Genomic DNA, 17,478 nt, shown 5'->3' with positions numbered 1-17,478 from the left:
GGATTTCAGTATACCCACTTAAAATTGATTGATCCATTATTTAGAATGGCATAAATATATACAGTATACCCACTTCAAAAATGCTGAAATATACAGTATACCCACCATAAAAAAGTAGACTACACCACTGTGATATACTGCATCGATTCATGACAATGTACCACAATACTTATTTTCACAATATACTGCATCCATTGATCAATTTTTGATAAAAAATACAATTGTATTTGAATTTTCAGTAGAGAGTCTGTAATATTTCTGTTGTGATGGAAGCTCTCTCCCAGATGCTAAAATGCTTAATACTGTAAAATGAATTGACTTGTGAATGCTACACAGCAACTGACAAATAAGCCGTATTTGTACACGTTCACTGAAGCAAATATCGCAATGCATCGCAACAGTACATGAATCCCAATGCGTTATGATAGAATCACATAGTGGCATGCGTATCGTGATGCATATTGAATCGTGAACCCTTTGCCAACACCCACCCCTACTTATGATCAGCTGAATCAGAGTTGGTTGGATCAAATTCATGGCAGGGTTTTTTTTTAAACTTTCTGAACCTGGGATTGACACCTCTGCTGTGGAGTGATTGGTACTCAAAGACGTTTTTTGTGGTTCCAGCCGCAGGCAGCGTGTCCGAGCTCAGCTCTCTGCACGAGGCGGACAACGATTTCAGGCACACCTATCGGCAGGTGCAGAGGAAGGCCCTTCCACCAATCAACGACTTTGAGGACGAGCCACGAATACACACGAGCTCCACCACCCACGGACCGCCACGGTCAGCACGCTACGCCAGCAACCACTCCGAGGAGCACCACACGAGCAGGTGTGTGTGTGTGTGTGTGTGTGTGTGTGTGTGTGTGTGTGTGTCATGGCGGCGGAGCAGAGCGCACGCCAGTTTGGCCTCTGACTAAACTCCACACTAGGCCACATCACCCATCGTAACTGCCGTCGTTAAAGTAGAGAATTCTCCCAACATGTTGTGTGTGTGTGGCATTAAGAGTGGGATTACTTCATTAATCCCAAAGGAAATTGTGTGCGTGTGTTTGTTTGCCTATTCATCAATGTAATATCGTAGGTTATTGCTTTATAGTCTAGCAATCAAAAAAAGGACCACCAAGGCTGGTGTGTGCTCATGCGTTTGCATATACTTCTGTGTATGTGTCATTGTATGATTATTATGCCTGTTGACTCTATCAACAACAATACAGGTTATGGTGTATTCTTGGTGTACTCAAATGCTCCTTGATGCGTTTGTGTCTACCTGGCTGTGCCATTATCTAAACCCTGTCCTCACTTATGCTGTCCGTGGACACTACGATGGGAGCAGCACTTACATATTTCCATGTATTTAAAATACACTCATATGTCCATTTGTATTGTGTTTATGTTATGGTCATCTATGATTATGTAACCATGTCCTCGTTGTAGGTGGAACCCCCGGACGGAGCAACTGCAGAGGAAGACTCTGAGCTCCAGGGGGCGCACTGGCTCCCTGGACGAGCTGGAGGAGTTTGCCCGCTCCTACGGCAACAATCACAGTCGCCGGGCCAACGGCAAGCACCCCGCCGCCCTCCGGCACCTGGAGAACGAGTACGACCTGGAGCTCCGGCCCAGAGACGACTTCTCAACCTTCCGGGACCACTCGCCCTCGCCGCCGCGCCGCTACCGTGACGACCGTGACGACCATGATGACCGTGACGACGACAGCCCCGGCGGATGGCACAGCCGCCACAGCCCTCCGTCGCCCCGCAAGCGCCGGAACACGGCCGACAGCGATCAGCGCATCGGCCATCGCAGCAGGCCTCGCGGTGACTCCTACGACGACGCCTTCCTCAGCACGTTGCTGGAGAGGAAGGCCCGGGGCGGGGGAGGAGGTGGGAGAGGAGGAGGAGGAGGAGGAGGAGGAAGGGGGGCGGAGGACGACAGTGACACGCCCTCTAAAGGCAGCTCCAAGAAGAGCAGCGACTACTATAGCAGGTCGCCTAGCAACCGGCCCGAAGAGGACGACCCCTTGCCTCCGTACTCGGAGCTGGTGGGGGACAGGGAGAGGGAGAGGGAGAGGGAGAGGGAGAGAGAGAGGGAGAGGGAGAGAGAGAGGGAGAGGGAGAGGGAGAGAGAGAGGGACAGGCTCCGGCCTCCCCTCCCCCCCGACCGCTACCGGACTGTGGAGCCCAGCAGCCAGCCCTTCTCCTACACGCGGCCCCCCAACGGGCACGCCATCGGGGCCCACACCCTCCAGGAGCGACGTGAGGACCGCGACAAGGCCCGGAAAGTGGTGAGTTATCTGTAAAGGAGGAAGGAGGGTTGGCCGCCGTCCCAAAAAGTCACCAACCTCACATTCATGCACAATGAAATAAGGTCAAGGCTTTGAAGTTTGAAGTAGCTATGAACTGAGACCACCAACAGTGGTTTTGATATAAAGAAAAATGCCTTCAGTATTAAAGCCAAACACCCACAGTGTTGAGTTGAACAACATAACCACAGAATAGAAAGAACAGTAAGATGACAGTACCTCAGATTTGTGCCCTTGTCATAAAGTCATTTGGTAGAGCTCAGGAATAACAGGTATAATCTGTTTGCCTGATTATCATCGACTTTATATTCTCTTTGAGACTTGGTCTGACCAAGAGCATAACAATTAACATTTCCCAAATGGCATTTTCCAAACAGCCTCCCTTGGTTTGCTAATGATTGTTTGCTTCCCAACAAAGTGGGAGGAGTTCTCGTATTTGCGGGAGCTTAGAAAGTACTTGCATTGCTCTTGACCTGACTGGTAGCAACGCTGAAGCTGTTGCGTCACTAGGAGGGCGAGGCCTGGCTAATATTGTGTGGCATTAATAGACCAATAAACCAATGGTGTCCTGAGATAAGGTTTGAAAAAGTAGGAAATATCTGATGTTCCTACCTCACATGGTTACAACTTTGGCCTTTAAGCCGAAATAGAAAGTAGGCTTTGCCGTTGCATGAGCTATTGCTGTACATGTTGTGTCTTTATTGCCAAATGTTGTGTTTTATATTTCTGATATTATTTTCCACAACTGTAATCGCTGTTGAAATTATTGTATCAATTGAGTATGAAAGATTTTCTATTGCAATATAGTGAAGGTGATCAATGTTTTGTATTGTTTTTAGTCGTTATATAGTAACTGCTTGCATTTTTTTTTTCTTCGTTTTTGTTGTTTTTGTTTCGTTTTCTATTTCATTTTGTTTCTTTTTGTGTTTATTATTTTGCAAATGTGCATAAAACATGAACTAACAGACATAACTAACCGAGCATGAGCTGCATGTTTTGCTAAGGCTGCTCACACCTCTCAGCGGCAGGCCTGACTAATCAAGCATGAGCGGTAGCACAGTGACACGAATGTCCTCCTAACGTTTGGCTCTTGGTGTTTCATTTAACAGAACGTCGTGAACGCTCATCACCTAAGCCGAGACTCTCTCATAGTGTGAGAGTCCAGCCGTGCGATCAGGCGAGCGATCGAGCGAGCAGCCTCAGAGAGCAAAGACACAAACACAGGCTGTAACACAGGCAGGCAGGCACAGCAGACTAACTAAAGCAAACGGCACGTTGTGGCTACACTGCCCCCCGCAGCATCTCCACAGCCCTGCAGCCTTCACACCGCCTCACTGACCGGCCAGAAGGAAATAACAGGAAAACACAGTCACCCAGAGGACACAGCGATCACGCTTGTGTGTGTGTGTGTGTGTGTGTGTGTGTGTGTGTGTGTGTGTGTGTGTGTGTGTGTGTGTGTGTGTGTGTGTGTGTGTGTGTGTGTGTGTGTGTGTGTGTGTGTGTGTGTGTGCGCGCTAGAGTGTGGAGTGTGTCTGTGTGTGGTATGTATAAACTTGAGTGTGTGTCTGCCTGCTTGTGTGCATTTCCGTGCGTGTGAGTGTGTGTGTGTGTGTTCGTTTTTTGAGTGTTTCCTCAAGTGAATTTTCAGTGTTGATATGCGACACACATGCAGATGCATGGTTCTGTATGTATTTGCATATCCGCAAAAGTGCCATGTGTTTTTTTTTATTAATATGTCTGACAGTATTAAGATGTGTAAACATCCCAGTCTATTTTATTAGAGTCATGCCTTTTTACAGTATGTATTAAAAACACAATCCAATGATTGTGATTGTTTGTTTGTTTGTTTGTTTGTTTGTTTGCCTTTTTATTCGATGTCCACAATAAGGACCATGCTGCGTCCATCAGCAGTTATAGGAACTGTATGGATGCAGTCACACAGTGGGGTCTGTAGCAACAATACGTCATTGTGTGAAGCTGCAGCGGAGCTGGGGTGCGTTTCTCGAAAGCGTAGTTGTTAACCAGTTAGCAACTTGCGTAGTTGCCAATGGGAAATTGCATTGCAAACAGCTAAGTAGGTAACGTAATTAGCAACTATGGTTTCGAGAAATGCAGCCCTGGTCTACTGGCTCTCTAGCAGCTCACGGTCGGCCAACAGTGTTTATAATATATATCTCCATCATGTACTGTACTGTACTGCAAGTGCACACTATTGCCTTTTTTAATGCGTCTCCTAAATTTGCACTATAGCGTTACGTAGTATTACTGATAAGGAATTAATAGTTTGGCCAACCAAGTTGGGGGGGGGGGGGGCGTCATTCAAAAAAATCAGAAAGGTGCCATTCTTTTGTATGTATTTGTATTTCACACTGTTTTTGTCATTTTGATGATTTTATATAAACATGCTGTCTATTTTACAAAGTGTCTGCGGGTTTTTTTGTCTATTTGCCATAAGTCATGCTATAAGTCTTCTGATAATGATAGTGATAGCTAAACAAAGGTCTGGAGTAAAAATCCAAACATATAGGCCTACCCACTGAGAAATATATATAGGGTTTAAGTAGTCCTAAAATGGATATTATATGACATCCTATTCAGCAATGCCCAAAATTTCAATCATAACTTGTGATACAAATGATTATTATTGTGTAGGTATTATAGGGGGGAAAACAATTATTATTATTATTACAAATGAGTATTTCCAAGGTGCTCCATAACTGAACCTAAATGTACTAAATATAATAATGTTTACTACTACTACTATTTCTACTAGTAGTAGTAGTAATAATAATAATAATAATAACTGTATAGCACAATTCATACAAGACGTGCAGCTCAATGTGCTTAACAGCTACATTAACAACATTTAATGAAAAAATAATGAAATGAAGTTAAAACATAAATAAATAAGACATAAAAATGTAATTTACAAAGAATGAAAAATATATACAGTATTAATATTTTGACATAAGACAACAGCTCTTGTTAACAGCCCTCAATTTATGTGAGTGAAGCACATGACTGTCAGCACGTGTGGAGAGAGTAGGCCACTCCAGCGCAGAGCAGTGCGGGGTTGTGTCAATGATGTCACTCAGAGCAGACTGGAGGAGAGAATAGGAGCTATGTGCAGGCTGGCAGAAGCTGCTTTTCATTGACCACTCTAGAAACAAACAGTCCCGAGGTCAAATCCATGAAGTTCTTCGAAGAAATAAGGCATTATGGGTTATCTCATACAATAGATACTATGAAGAGGATTCAGTTATTTTTGGGATCAAGAACATGATATGTAGTGATATCAGGCTACATTACTTCTGGAAAAAATGGAGGTGATGGTGATTGCAATTCTGATTGGAATTCTTCAAAAAGGTGAGGTATTACCATATAATCTAAAATACGTACATAGTCATTATCATACTTTGTATAATCTTAACTTAAGTTTAAGAGAGTGGGTTTTTGAGCATTCTATAAAAAGAATGCGTTCTATAACAATGCACGATTCTACAATTCCATATTGTATTGAAGATTCTCTATTCTGCATTTAAACCGTCTCTGATTGAATGACGCCCAGAATTCTATAGAACTTTCACCGCCCGAACATTCCACTCTTAAAGGTTAACACTTAACACAAGTGTAGACTGTGTGTTTGACTGGTGTTAAATGGCTGACAGCAAATTAATCAGAATAAAATGCAGTATATCTATTCTGAATCGTGAAATACACAACAATAATGTAGGCCTACTCAACTGAAGTCTAGAAGTATACTGGACTATAAGAAACCGACAAGTCTCTTACATCCTTATTTAAAAAAAATAATGAAGCATCATTATCTGCTACTGTAGATAGATACAAATTGTTTGTTTCATGACAGAGATACAGTCCATTCTTGTGACTGTTCCTGAGACAGAAATGACTACTGGAGTATTCGCATCTGTCATCCTACGTTGTGACTACTCAACGTTAGGAGATCCCTCAGACGTACTGGTCACGTGGAGGTACAAATCGTTCTGTAAAGACCCTCTCATGGAGTTTTATTCTGCAGGTACGCATCCGGGCCTTATGAGATATTTGATGACAGAAATAAATGGGTACTTACTTAACCCCCTTAGCATAGAGCCTGTGTTGTAACCTTATGGTCACCAAAATTGTAATGGCTATGTCTTAATCTGTTACTTAAAGGTACACTGTGTAAGATTTTTAGTTGTTTATTTCCAGAACTCATGCTACCCATTCACTAATGTTACCTTTTTCATGAACACTTACCACCACCATCAAATTCTAAGTATTATGACTGGATAATGTTCACTTTTTATACATGAAAAGGGGGATCTTCTCCATGGTCCGCCATTTTGAATTTCCAGAAATAGCCATTTTTAGCTGCAAAAATTACTGTACTTGGGCCATACAAGGAAATATTAGTTTATTACTTAGTAGACCTTTATGAAAAGATCAAATTTGGCAATAGGCAGTCCAGTTTCAATGAGCAGCATAGTTGCAGTACCTTTTTTGGCCATTTTCTGCACAGTGTACCTTTAGGCTCTTGGTGATGTCATAGCAATGTTTTTTTGATGTAGTTGGGTATTTTCAGCAAATAGTGAATAGGCCCGCTGGCGACCCGATCTGCACTAAGAGGCTACCCTAACATTATCTAATCTAAGCCTATGAGAAGGCATATGTCAAAAACAAAGTACAGCTAACTGACAAAATTACCTTTGCATACCAAATGAACAGTGTCCTTCTCTGTATACACTAGGCCTATGTACAGTAGGCTGCTCGGCCATCATTGTACTAACCCCAACTCCGATGAAGTTGGGACGTTTGGTAAACAGTGAATAAAATCAAAATGCTATCATTTTCAAAACATTCAATCTATTCATTAGATGGAGAATAGTGAAAAGACAACATATTAAGTGTTAAAACCGAGAAAAAATATTGTTTTGGGGGACATATGTACTCATTTCTAATTTGATAAATCCAACACGTCTCAAAAGAGTTGGGACGGGGATCAGTGAAATTTAGTAAACATCCAAATAAGATAAAACAACAAAGAAGAACATTTCAAAATGAATTGTACTGACGGACAATATAGGTGTCCAGGTATAAGATCATCACAGAGAGGCTGAGTCACTCAGAATTAAAGATGCAAAGGGAATAATTACCATAGTTATTACATACATTTTTGAATTCCCTTTGATTTACCACGATTGAGTGTATATAAGACATATTTTTGTTAATAAAATCATTGTATAGGTTCATGACATCATGAAATATATATTGGCTGTAGTCTCACTCTAATTCCTGGAGTGCTAGAGCTATTGAAAATTGACCATATTAAGAATGCTTAATGCATGAAAATGACACAGGGGTTTAACATTCTCCTAAGCACCTGAGCTCACTTGAAATAGACCCAGAAGACATGAGAACGTCCTTTGCTTACAGAAGTCAGCAGAAGTTGTAGAAGTCCATTCTTTTTGACAATAATAGAGCATTGCACATCCTGTGCTACAGTGAAAATGGACCATCCAACTTGTGTTAGTGCTAGCTTCAAAAGTCAGCCTCCATGATGGCATGCGGATGCAGTAGTGCATTGGTTAAGATGTTCTCACTCATCTGTAGAGTTAAATACAGTGCTGAATGGTATAAATGGGTTTTAAACAGCATGAAAAGCCACTCATGCATTACATTTTGAAGGGAGATCTTCGATTACTGCCACATAGTAAGGTCAAATTGCATTCTCTACTATGTTTTAACAGTTTGGCTCCATCATAAGGACCAGCATGTGATAAAATGGTGGGTTTTTGGTCAAGACCTGTCACACTGTAAGCACTACAGAAAGGAAAACATTGCAAAACATGACAAGGAATACACCCACCATTTAAGCTGGTGAAATCATGTCCAAGATAGGAATTAACACTGTTTTTTATATAAAATCATCTCATCGGTTAATGTATTTAACTGTTAAGTGTTGTCTTTTGTTTTATTTTTAGTCTTCCTCGACATTTGCTGCCATTTATTGTCCCCGTCCCAACTCTTTTGAGACGTGTTGGATTTCTCAAATTAGAAATGAGTACATATCTCCCCCAAAACAATATTTTTTCTCGGTTTTAACACTTAATATGTTGTCTTTTCACTATTCTACATCTAATGAATAGATTGAGTGTTTTGAAAATGATAGCATTTTGATTTTATTCACTGTTTACCAAACGTCCCAACTTCATCGGAGTTGGGGTTTGTAGCTCGACGACCAGTTCTCTTTTCAATATAACTTGTTCAAGATATATACTGTTTGTGTGTGAATATCTTGAATGTTCAACTGTGCATAAATTGAAATCCACCAATACGTGTGTCCAGAACATGTTTTCCTCTCCATAGCCTATCAGGCTGCGTTGGCTTTGGGGCAGGATCCAGCCAATGACTGTCCAGACCGCCAGCGCACGGTGCGAGTGGTGGTGGAGAAGAGGGGGGCAGATGAGCCTACACTGGGACCCGCATACCAGGACCGAAACATCACTATCATGAACAGTGAGTTAAGCAGCGGTGGTGGCTCAGGTGGTAGAGGAGCCGTTCAGCAACCAAAAGCTTGCAGGTTCGAGCCCATCTCTGCCTGACCTCATCGATGTGCCCTTGAGCAAGATACTTAACCGCAAGTTGATCCTGGTGGCAGGGTGGTACCCTGCGTGGCAGCCACTGCCACTGGTGTGTGAATGGGTGAATGTGAGGCAATGTGAAGCGCTTTGAGAGCTTGAAGAAGTGGAGAGTGGAAATAAAAGAATCTTTGCTCCAAGATGTTCCATGGGAAGGGAAGAGTGAGATGTCTAAGATAAACAAAGAAGTCAAGTTTCTTACTGCTCGTATAGGCGTGAGTTATGATAGCAACTATTAACAGGATAAGTAGCCTATAACACTGTACACGACTGTATTTAATATTTTAACCCCTTAAGACGCGGCTTTATACATTTGTTGTTACCAGTATGGTAATGACCAAGTCGTGGTGCATTACTAAAGGGCCTGTGTTGTGTCATAGTATTGTAGTGCTATGGTAGGTACATTTCAATGACTATTACAGCGTGCCACTGGAGGTACGGCACGCATTAAGGGGCTACGAGGAACGCAGCAATGTGGCACTGACCAGTCTTTCTCACATCCATCCATGTGTGTATCATTGTAGATGCAGACCTGGTCATCCAGAAGGTGTTGTGGTGGGACAGTGGAGTATACGTCTGCATCATCGATGTGGATGGAGACATGATGGGATCTGGAGAACAGGAGATCAAACTCATTGTGTACAGTAAGACACTAACCCATTTAAGCTTAAGGCAGCTGCAAATAAAAACGCCTGAGTGCTGAGTGCCCAAGGCCTTTTTGGGAAAAGGTGCCCTCAGCCTATAAAAGCCTAAATACTATCTCAGCCTCTGGAGCACATAAAAAAATGGAATATGTTGCATTTAACAGTTAGGACCCTCATCTAAAATACCTCTAATCTCAAGAGCCTGAATGTAATGTTCATGCAGCTCCAGGTGTTTAGGTCAATTTAGTGTACACGCAGCATCCGGCTTAAAGAGGTAAATGAGGAAATAAAAGGCTCTTACTGTTACTGGTTTATTTCACAAATTAAATTAAAACAAAACTAAGAGGTTTCCCTGTAACACCTTGGAAAAATTGTCTCTCACAGAGAACAATAGAGAAAGAGTTGAATCATTGATCTTAGTCAGTATGGTTATAGGGCAGTCATGGGTAAGCTGAAAGGGTTAAGCGGTTAGGGCGTCAGACTTGTAGCCAAAGGTTGCCAGTTGGTGGGGGGAGTAATTAACCAGTGCTCTCCCCCATCCTCCTCCATGACTGAGGTACCCTGAGCATGGTGCGTCCCGTCACACTGCTCCCTTTCGGGCGCCATTACGGGCTGCCCCCTTGCACGGGTGGTGAGGCATAAACGCACTTGCGTTGTGTGCAGTGTTCACTTGTGTGCTGTGGAGTGCTGTGTCACAATGACAATGGGAGTTGGAGTTTCCCAGTTGGACTTTCACTTCACTTCACTTATAGCCAGTGGACGGTAGCATAGCCAGTTCAGAAATGCCTTCCACCCAATAACAAGTTCTATAAACCACTGATACGACTTTGGAAACATTGGACCCTTCAAACTACTTGAACGAAGACCCAGTTCTGTTCACCCAGTAAGACAACCCTGTTCACCCAGTAAGACAACCCTGTTCACCCAGTAAGACAGTGATCCTGTTATAAAGTAGCTGTTACCAGAATGGCAATGACCAAGCCGTAATGTAACACTAAAGGTCCTGTACACTGTCATACTGTTGTTGTAGACTATTACAGTGCTCAGTGTTCCTTTAGGGCAGGGGTGGGGAACCTTTTTCATTCGAAGGGCCACTTCAAATTCATCCGAGGGCCGTAAAAGTCCTCCGAGGGCCGCATTATGAACCCAAACAAGGATTTGCCCCTGCACTTTAGGCCTATATTGAAGGCAGCCACCTTTACAACAGACCCCACCTTCTCTAGGTCCCCTGAATATAACTTAATTGTATTGCAAATGTAATTTCTAAGTTTCCTTTACAAAATATGTCATGTTTCATGTGAAGCTGCACAACATTAAAATTACATCGGGGGCCGGATAAAGCGGCCTCAAGGGCCGCAAACGGCCCTCGAGACATAGGTTCCTCACCCCTGCTTTAGAGAACAGCGTGCGTTAAGGGGCTTAAAATGCATCATGAAAAGCATTGAGAGGGCGACGCTGGACAGTACCTGGACAACCAACCCTGTTCCTGTTCCTGTTCCTGTGTCCAGATTGGCTGACGGTGCTGTTCATCATCATCGGGGCCCTCCTCCTCATCATGCTGCTCTGCATCTGCTGCTGCCAGTGCTGCCCCCAGAACTGCTGCTGCTACGTCAGGTGCCCCTGCTGCCCACAGACCTGCTGCTGCCCAGAGAAAGGTATAAGACGCACGCACACACACGCGCGCACACACACACACACACACACACACACACACACACACACACACACACACACACACACACACACACACACACACACACACACACACACACACACACACCTATACGTGTCACGACATGCCCACAGATCTGCTGCTGCCCAGAGAAAGGTAACTCTCTTGTTAGGGTTATAAATCAGTCGACTGAATTTCAAGAAATCATTTGCACTCTTACATAGGCAGACTATCCATATGAAGTGTGTTCAGGGGCGATTCTACTGTACTGTAGATCAAGTTGGGGCCTCAAGCGAAAATTCAAAAGAATGAACATTCGCAACAAATCACCACTACTGTATAAAGTCTTAGCTGTTATTCTGCCTGCCTAACCTGGTGACAAGATGTACCTCTGGAAGTGTTTGAACCATTGACCTCTATAAGGTTTCAACCTCTCTTACACTGAGTGGCGCTGCATGGCCACTGATTGGTAGAAAACGGGTCTGTTATGTTTGCAGTGTTGATCCAGCACTGGATGTTGGAGGAGGCCAGGAGAGCTATGGCCCCGCTGCTTGAAGGAGAGCTGACCTATGCACCAGCCTCCAGAAACTCACTACATGCCAGTTACACATTACTGTATGCAGGTACGTAAAACAACTCAATTTATTTGAATCCCTTTGTTCTTGGAAAGTGATATTCATAATGTGTGTACAGTAGTTGCCCAGATATCCAACTTGTGCACATGTAAATCACATAAGATAATGCCTCATTTGCAAAAAATATTGATAGGTGCTTTTCACCAGAGTTGTATAAAGTAGAACTAGAAGTACTCTTACAGATGTAATTTCAACACTACTGGTATGGTATTACATGGTTTGTAATAGCATACTACTAGTGTTGTAATTACATCTGCAAGGCCTATTTCAGACCAGAGCGGGAGAGCGGAGCGGGACGGAAGTGAATTTTACCGGTGGTGGTGAAAATACATGGAAGCAGATCAGCCCTTCCACATCAACATGGCAATAGTCGGGCGATAGAACTTGAGCGGAATTTGGACAGCTCCTTAGGCTGTGGGGGGGATTTTGATCAGGACAGGACCGACATTGTCGGTGTGAAAGGCGAGTAGGACACTCGCACACGGCCGATACTCGGCTGTCTTCTCGCTGCCGCCACGCTCGAGTCTAGTTTCACAGATATGTGAAGTATAACTCTATGCGAGTAGTTCAGTGATTATGATGACGAGCCGGCCTCTTCACACCTCCTCCACGCAGGCCCTGCCCCTCAGGAAGATGCCCCTCAGGAAGATACCCCATCCACGCGCAGCAGCCACACAGAGGAGCAACAAGAGAGCAGGTGTGTACGAGTGTCCATACAGTCATGGACGCCGAAAGGAGGGGGGCGAAAGGGGTCAGATGTCCCGGGCCCTTTCATGTTACTTTGTCTTGGGCCCAGAAAAAGCTGTTAGCCACCATGCATGCTAGTGGTGTGGATCGGCACTGCCATCATGATCCGATTCGATCACGATTCGGAAGGTAGCGATTCGATTCGATTCTATGCCATCCGATCCGATCCGATCCGGCCTGTCTTGGTGGTTGTGTGTAAAAAAATGGGTTTTGATTACATTGTAATGTATTGAACGGGGGCCCTTTCAGGTTACTTTGTCTTGGGCCCAGAAAAAGCTGTTAGCCACCATGCATGCCAGTGGTGTGGATCGGCACTGCCGTCATGATCCGATTCGATCACGATTCGGAAGGTAGCGATTCGATTCGATTCTATGCCATCCGATCCGATCCGGCCTGTCTTGGTGGTTGTGTGTAAAAAAATGGGTTTTGATTACATTGTAATGTATTGAACGGGGGCCCTTTCAGGTTACTTTGTCTTGGGCCCAGAAAAAGCTGTTAGCCACCATGCATGCTAGTGGTGTGGATCGGCACTGCCGTCATGATCCGATTCGATCACGATTCGGAAGGTAGCGATTCGATTCGATTCTATGCCATCCGATCCGATCCGATCCGGCCTGTCTTGGCTGGCTGGCTAACTGGCTTGGCCTCAGGTGGCAACATACAAGGTTTTGTGAACTGCCTTCTTTTTGACAGGAGTATTGAACTTGATTTGACAACTGTCCACCTCATCTTCCCCTGAAGCCAGCCACCCATCCGTACATCCCATACAGTACATAATTCATCCTCTGACTGCGTCCTGTCTTGTAGGTGGAGGCACAGTTCGGAGTATTTGCAGCAGCTGACTCCTTTCAACCCCAGGAGGCAGGTGACCTATGCGGATGAACTGCAGGATTTTGCCCGGCACTACTGTCGGCGCTGCCGGCGTTTAAACACCAGAGAACGCAGTATCAGGCGCGACTACGAGCACCTGGAGCTGAGGCCGCTGGAGAGCCACCAACATCCGGCCAATCGCAGCAACTCACCGCGCTATTACCATGACGACGACGGCAGCTGGCACAGCCATCAAAGCCATCAAAGCCATCAAAGCCACCAGAGCCATCAGAGCAGCCAACTGTCATTGTCACAGAAACAACAACCTGTCCCCGAGAATGTGGCCCGTGGCGGGCCGCCTGCAGGCAACTTCCGCCACAGCGACCCGTATCCTCCATACATAGAGCTGTCGGGGGACCAGCACCGGGGTGCTAACCCGCCTGAGAGGCACCAGACTGGGGAGCCAAGTGCACAGCCTCTCCCCTTCTCCTGCTCCTCTTCCTCCTCACATAGGCCTACCCACATGAGGCCTACAGGCCACAGCCAACAGGTGCCACAGCCCCACACCTTACAGGAGCAACACCTGGCTCAGCCCAGGGAAGTGGTGAGTTATCTGGGGAACAGGTCAGCTAGATATGCAAGTTTACTTACATATGCTCTGTCAAAGGTTTCTATTTTTGTTATGGTTTAGTTTGTAACTGCTGAATTGTAAACCACACATTATCTATCAGACCTAGCTACAGGTCTAGACAGACATGCGTTCAGCTTGAACTGCTCAAAGAAACATCTGTAACATTTGAATCTTGTTCTGTTTTCAACAGAATCCTCATCTAAGCAGGCCGACCCACACGAGGCCTACAGGCCACAGCCAGCAGGTGCCGCAGCCCCACACCTTACAGGAGCAGCACCCGGCTCAGCCCAGGGAAGTGGTGAGTTATCTGGGGAACAGGTCAGCTAGATACGCAAGCTTGGTAAGACTTGACTTGATGCCGGCATCATACGCATGACATGACAGTGTCATAAGAGTGTCAAAACAGTGTCATGACACAGTCATGGACAAGTCCCAAAACATTACGTCAATTTCAACGTTTTATGGTCATGAAAAGTTGACATTGGGCAGTCAATGTCAACAGCAGTCATAAAATTACACTGACATGTAATGTTTATGACACGTCCATGACTGCGTTACCACACTGTCATGACACTGTCATGTGATGAGTATTGCACCGGCATCAAGTCAAGTGTTGTAACTGTTGTAAAGTGTTGTAAACGGCAAGTTCCACTCAAAGGAGATGAGTGGGTTGTTGAGGGGGGTTTGATTTGCTCATTTTATTTACATATGCTCTGTCAAAGGTTTCTGTTTTCATTATGGGTTGGTTTGTAACTGCTGAATTGTAAACCACACATTATCTATTAGACTTAGCTACAGGTATGGTAACTGAGCAGCACGAGGTTACACTTGCTGCTCTCTTACCTGAATTTCCCCCTGGGGATTAATAAAGTTACTCTACTCTACTCTACTCTACTCTACTCTACTCTACTCTACTCTACTCTACTCTACTCTTTGACAGACATGAGTTTAGCTTGAGCAGCACAAAGAAACATCTGTAACATTTGAATCTTGTTGTTTTGTTTTCAACAGAATCCTCATCTAAGTGGAGGCGGTACACTCATCGTTTGACTCTGGAGAGAGAGAGAGACTGGAAAACACCTGGCTGGGTGGAAAACAACGGGTAGCCTAGAAGTCACAATGTGTGTGTGTGTGTGTGTGTGTGTGTGTGTGTGTGTGTGTGTGTGTGTGTGTGTGTGTGTGTGTGTGTGTGTGTGTGTGTGTGTGTGTGTGTGTGTGCGCGCGCGTGTGTGCGTGTGTGTGTTTTTAGTGTTGTCTCAAGTGACTTTTTTGTGTTGATACAATGGCAGTACTGTATGTGTTTTTTTAGCGTTTTCTCAAGTGAATTTTCAGTGTGGATGTAGACAGCATATAAATACAGATTCTTGTGTCAGGCCAGTAGTTCTTGTGTGTGTGCGCGCGTGTGCATGTTTTTATACCTCTGTGCAGTTGTATTGGCCTGACCAAGAACTATAAGTTAAGTAGTACACGCCATTCAACCTGGTTGTGTATAATATAGGCTACTTCAAGTATTCAATCATATGATTTACGGTAATTTTAAAAAGGCATTTTCTACATAGTAATAATGCATTACTTATATTAAGTGTAATGATTGATTAATTGCTTTGTAACTATTTCCCACTTTAAAAAAGACTACGCTGCGTGCATCAGCAGTTATAGGAACTGTATGGATGCAGTCACACAGTGGGGTCTGCAGCAACAATACGTCATTGTGTGAAGCTGCAGCGGAGCTGGGGTGCGTTTCTCGAAAGCGTAGTTGTTAACCAGTTATTAACTTGGGTAGGTGCCAATGGAAAATTGCAATGCAAACCGCTAAGTAGCTAACGTAGCTAGCAACTATGGTTTTGAGAAATGCACCCCATGTCTACTGGCTCTCGAGCAGCTCACGGTCGGCCAACAGTGTTTATAATATACTGTATATCTCCATCATGTACTCTACTGTACTGCAAGTGCACACTATTGCCTTTTTTAATGCGTCTCCTAAATTTGCACTATAGCGTTACGTAGTATTACTGATAAGGAATTAATAGTTTGGCCAACCAAGTTGGTGGGGGGGGGGGGGGGTTTATAATATACTGTATATCTCCATCATGTACTCTACTGTACATTTACATAGTATTATCGACATCATAGGCGGCCATTCAAGATTTAATTGTATGCATTTTATGTATAGTATGTACAATATATTGTGCTGTATTTGTATTTGTTTTTTTATACATACATGTTATCTATTTCATGAAGTGCACTATGTGTTTTTGTGCAGCTCTTTCATAGATTATGCGTGTTGTGCCTGATAGCAGGTTCCTTATCACTGATTAGGCAAATAACTTAATAAATGAGCAAATATACACCAACCACTACAAACACTAAAGAGTGCCTCTTCATCTTTTCAAAGGACTGTTGCCGTACCGTATGCTAGTAGTGTGTGTGGAATGAGATACCGGTACGGGAGTGATAGATTTGAATGGGTTAGTTCAGTGTTTTTGAACACTGGGGTCACGACCCCATGTGGGGTCACCTGGAATTCAAATGGGGTCGCCTCCGACGTCTGAAAGTGTGTGAAATAGAATAAGCCTATTGATAAAATATTACAAATTAATGTAACATAACAATTCAATATTCTCTTTGAAACACCATTGTCATTGTCAGACTGTCATAAATATCTATAGGCCTAGGTTTAATAACTTGCAACTTAATTAGCTTAGATATGTTTTCATTTTTATCGTGAAAAAATATGTATGGGGTCCCCAGAAATTTGGGATATCAAAATGAGGTTGCAGTGACAAAAAAGGTTGAAAACTAATGGGTTAGTCTTTCTAGATATTAAGGAACAAGGGCTATCCAAAGAGGAAACAGAGGAATTTTAAAATTCCTGAGGGAAAAAAGATCCATCCTGTTCAGGGGTGAAATCACAATTGCAGGAAACAACTGACATTGTGGCTCGCAGGTGCAGGGGAGTGAGACGGGGGCTTGGCTTGGATGTGGTCCAGGCGAAGAGAACCGCATGCGCACATTCACACAAAATGTGTTTAAAACACAGCCCAGAAGTAGGTTAGGGAGCTGATAAGTAGGCTATCTGTATTAAACAGTGGCTTTTGACCTGCTTCTCTTTCCTCTGCAGTGTGATTGACACTGGTGATGGGAGTTGCAAAACTCTTCATTTTCCAGGGCAATTCACTTATGTTCGTCAGAGGAAAGAAAGCTGTTTCTAGAAAATAAAAGTTGAGTTCCTGTTGAATTTTCGCTCCAGGTTAAGTGGTAAAGTAAAGATGATCCCAAAGTCCATGCACTAATAGGTGTTCCGCACATTGCTTATGTATTATAGTACAACTGTGATGTGAAATAAAGGCTCAAAGCCAGGTGGGGGCGATTTATCCCTTTCTCTATACCAACATT

The 17,478-nt window shown here is 43.9% G+C and overlaps 2 protein-coding genes across 4 annotated transcripts in view; both read left to right on the top strand.

The window, feature by feature from the left end:
* Nucleotides 1–3,770, top strand: part of ildr2 (immunoglobulin-like domain containing receptor 2) — a 21,605-nt gene extending 17,835 nt beyond the window's left edge. The window contains exons 8-10 of one of the 3 annotated variants that reach the window (XM_063213507.1): nt 628–832; nt 1,438–2,284; nt 3,412–3,770. In XM_063213507.1, coding sequence (XP_063069577.1) covers nt 628–832; nt 1,438–2,284; nt 3,412–3,459 — 1,100 coding nt within the window. In that variant the 3' untranslated portion in view covers nt 3,460–3,770. The remainder of the gene's footprint in view (nt 1–627; nt 833–1,437; nt 2,285–3,411) is intronic. The other 2 variants (XM_063213509.1, XM_063213508.1) reach the window with 2 other exon arrangements.
* Nucleotides 3,771–6,208: 2,438 nt separating this feature from the next.
* On the top strand, nt 6,209–15,524 carry LOC134460481 (immunoglobulin-like domain-containing receptor 1). Its single transcript, XM_063212869.1, has 8 exons — nt 6,209–6,341; nt 8,672–8,821; nt 9,468–9,587; nt 11,096–11,242; nt 12,510–12,591; nt 13,449–13,918; nt 14,273–14,380; nt 15,511–15,524. Exons 1-8 carry the CDS (start codon nt 6,209–6,211, stop codon nt 15,522–15,524), a joined length of 1,224 nt encoding a protein of 407 aa, XP_063068939.1.
* Nucleotides 15,525–17,478: the final 1,954 nt, after the last annotated feature.

The sequence above is a fragment of the Engraulis encrasicolus genome, chromosome 13 (assembly GCF_034702125.1).
Source record: "Engraulis encrasicolus isolate BLACKSEA-1 chromosome 13, IST_EnEncr_1.0, whole genome shotgun sequence".
NCBI lineage: Eukaryota > Metazoa > Chordata > Actinopteri > Clupeiformes > Engraulidae > Engraulis > Engraulis encrasicolus.
This window is presented reverse-complemented; position numbering and strand designations above follow the sequence as displayed.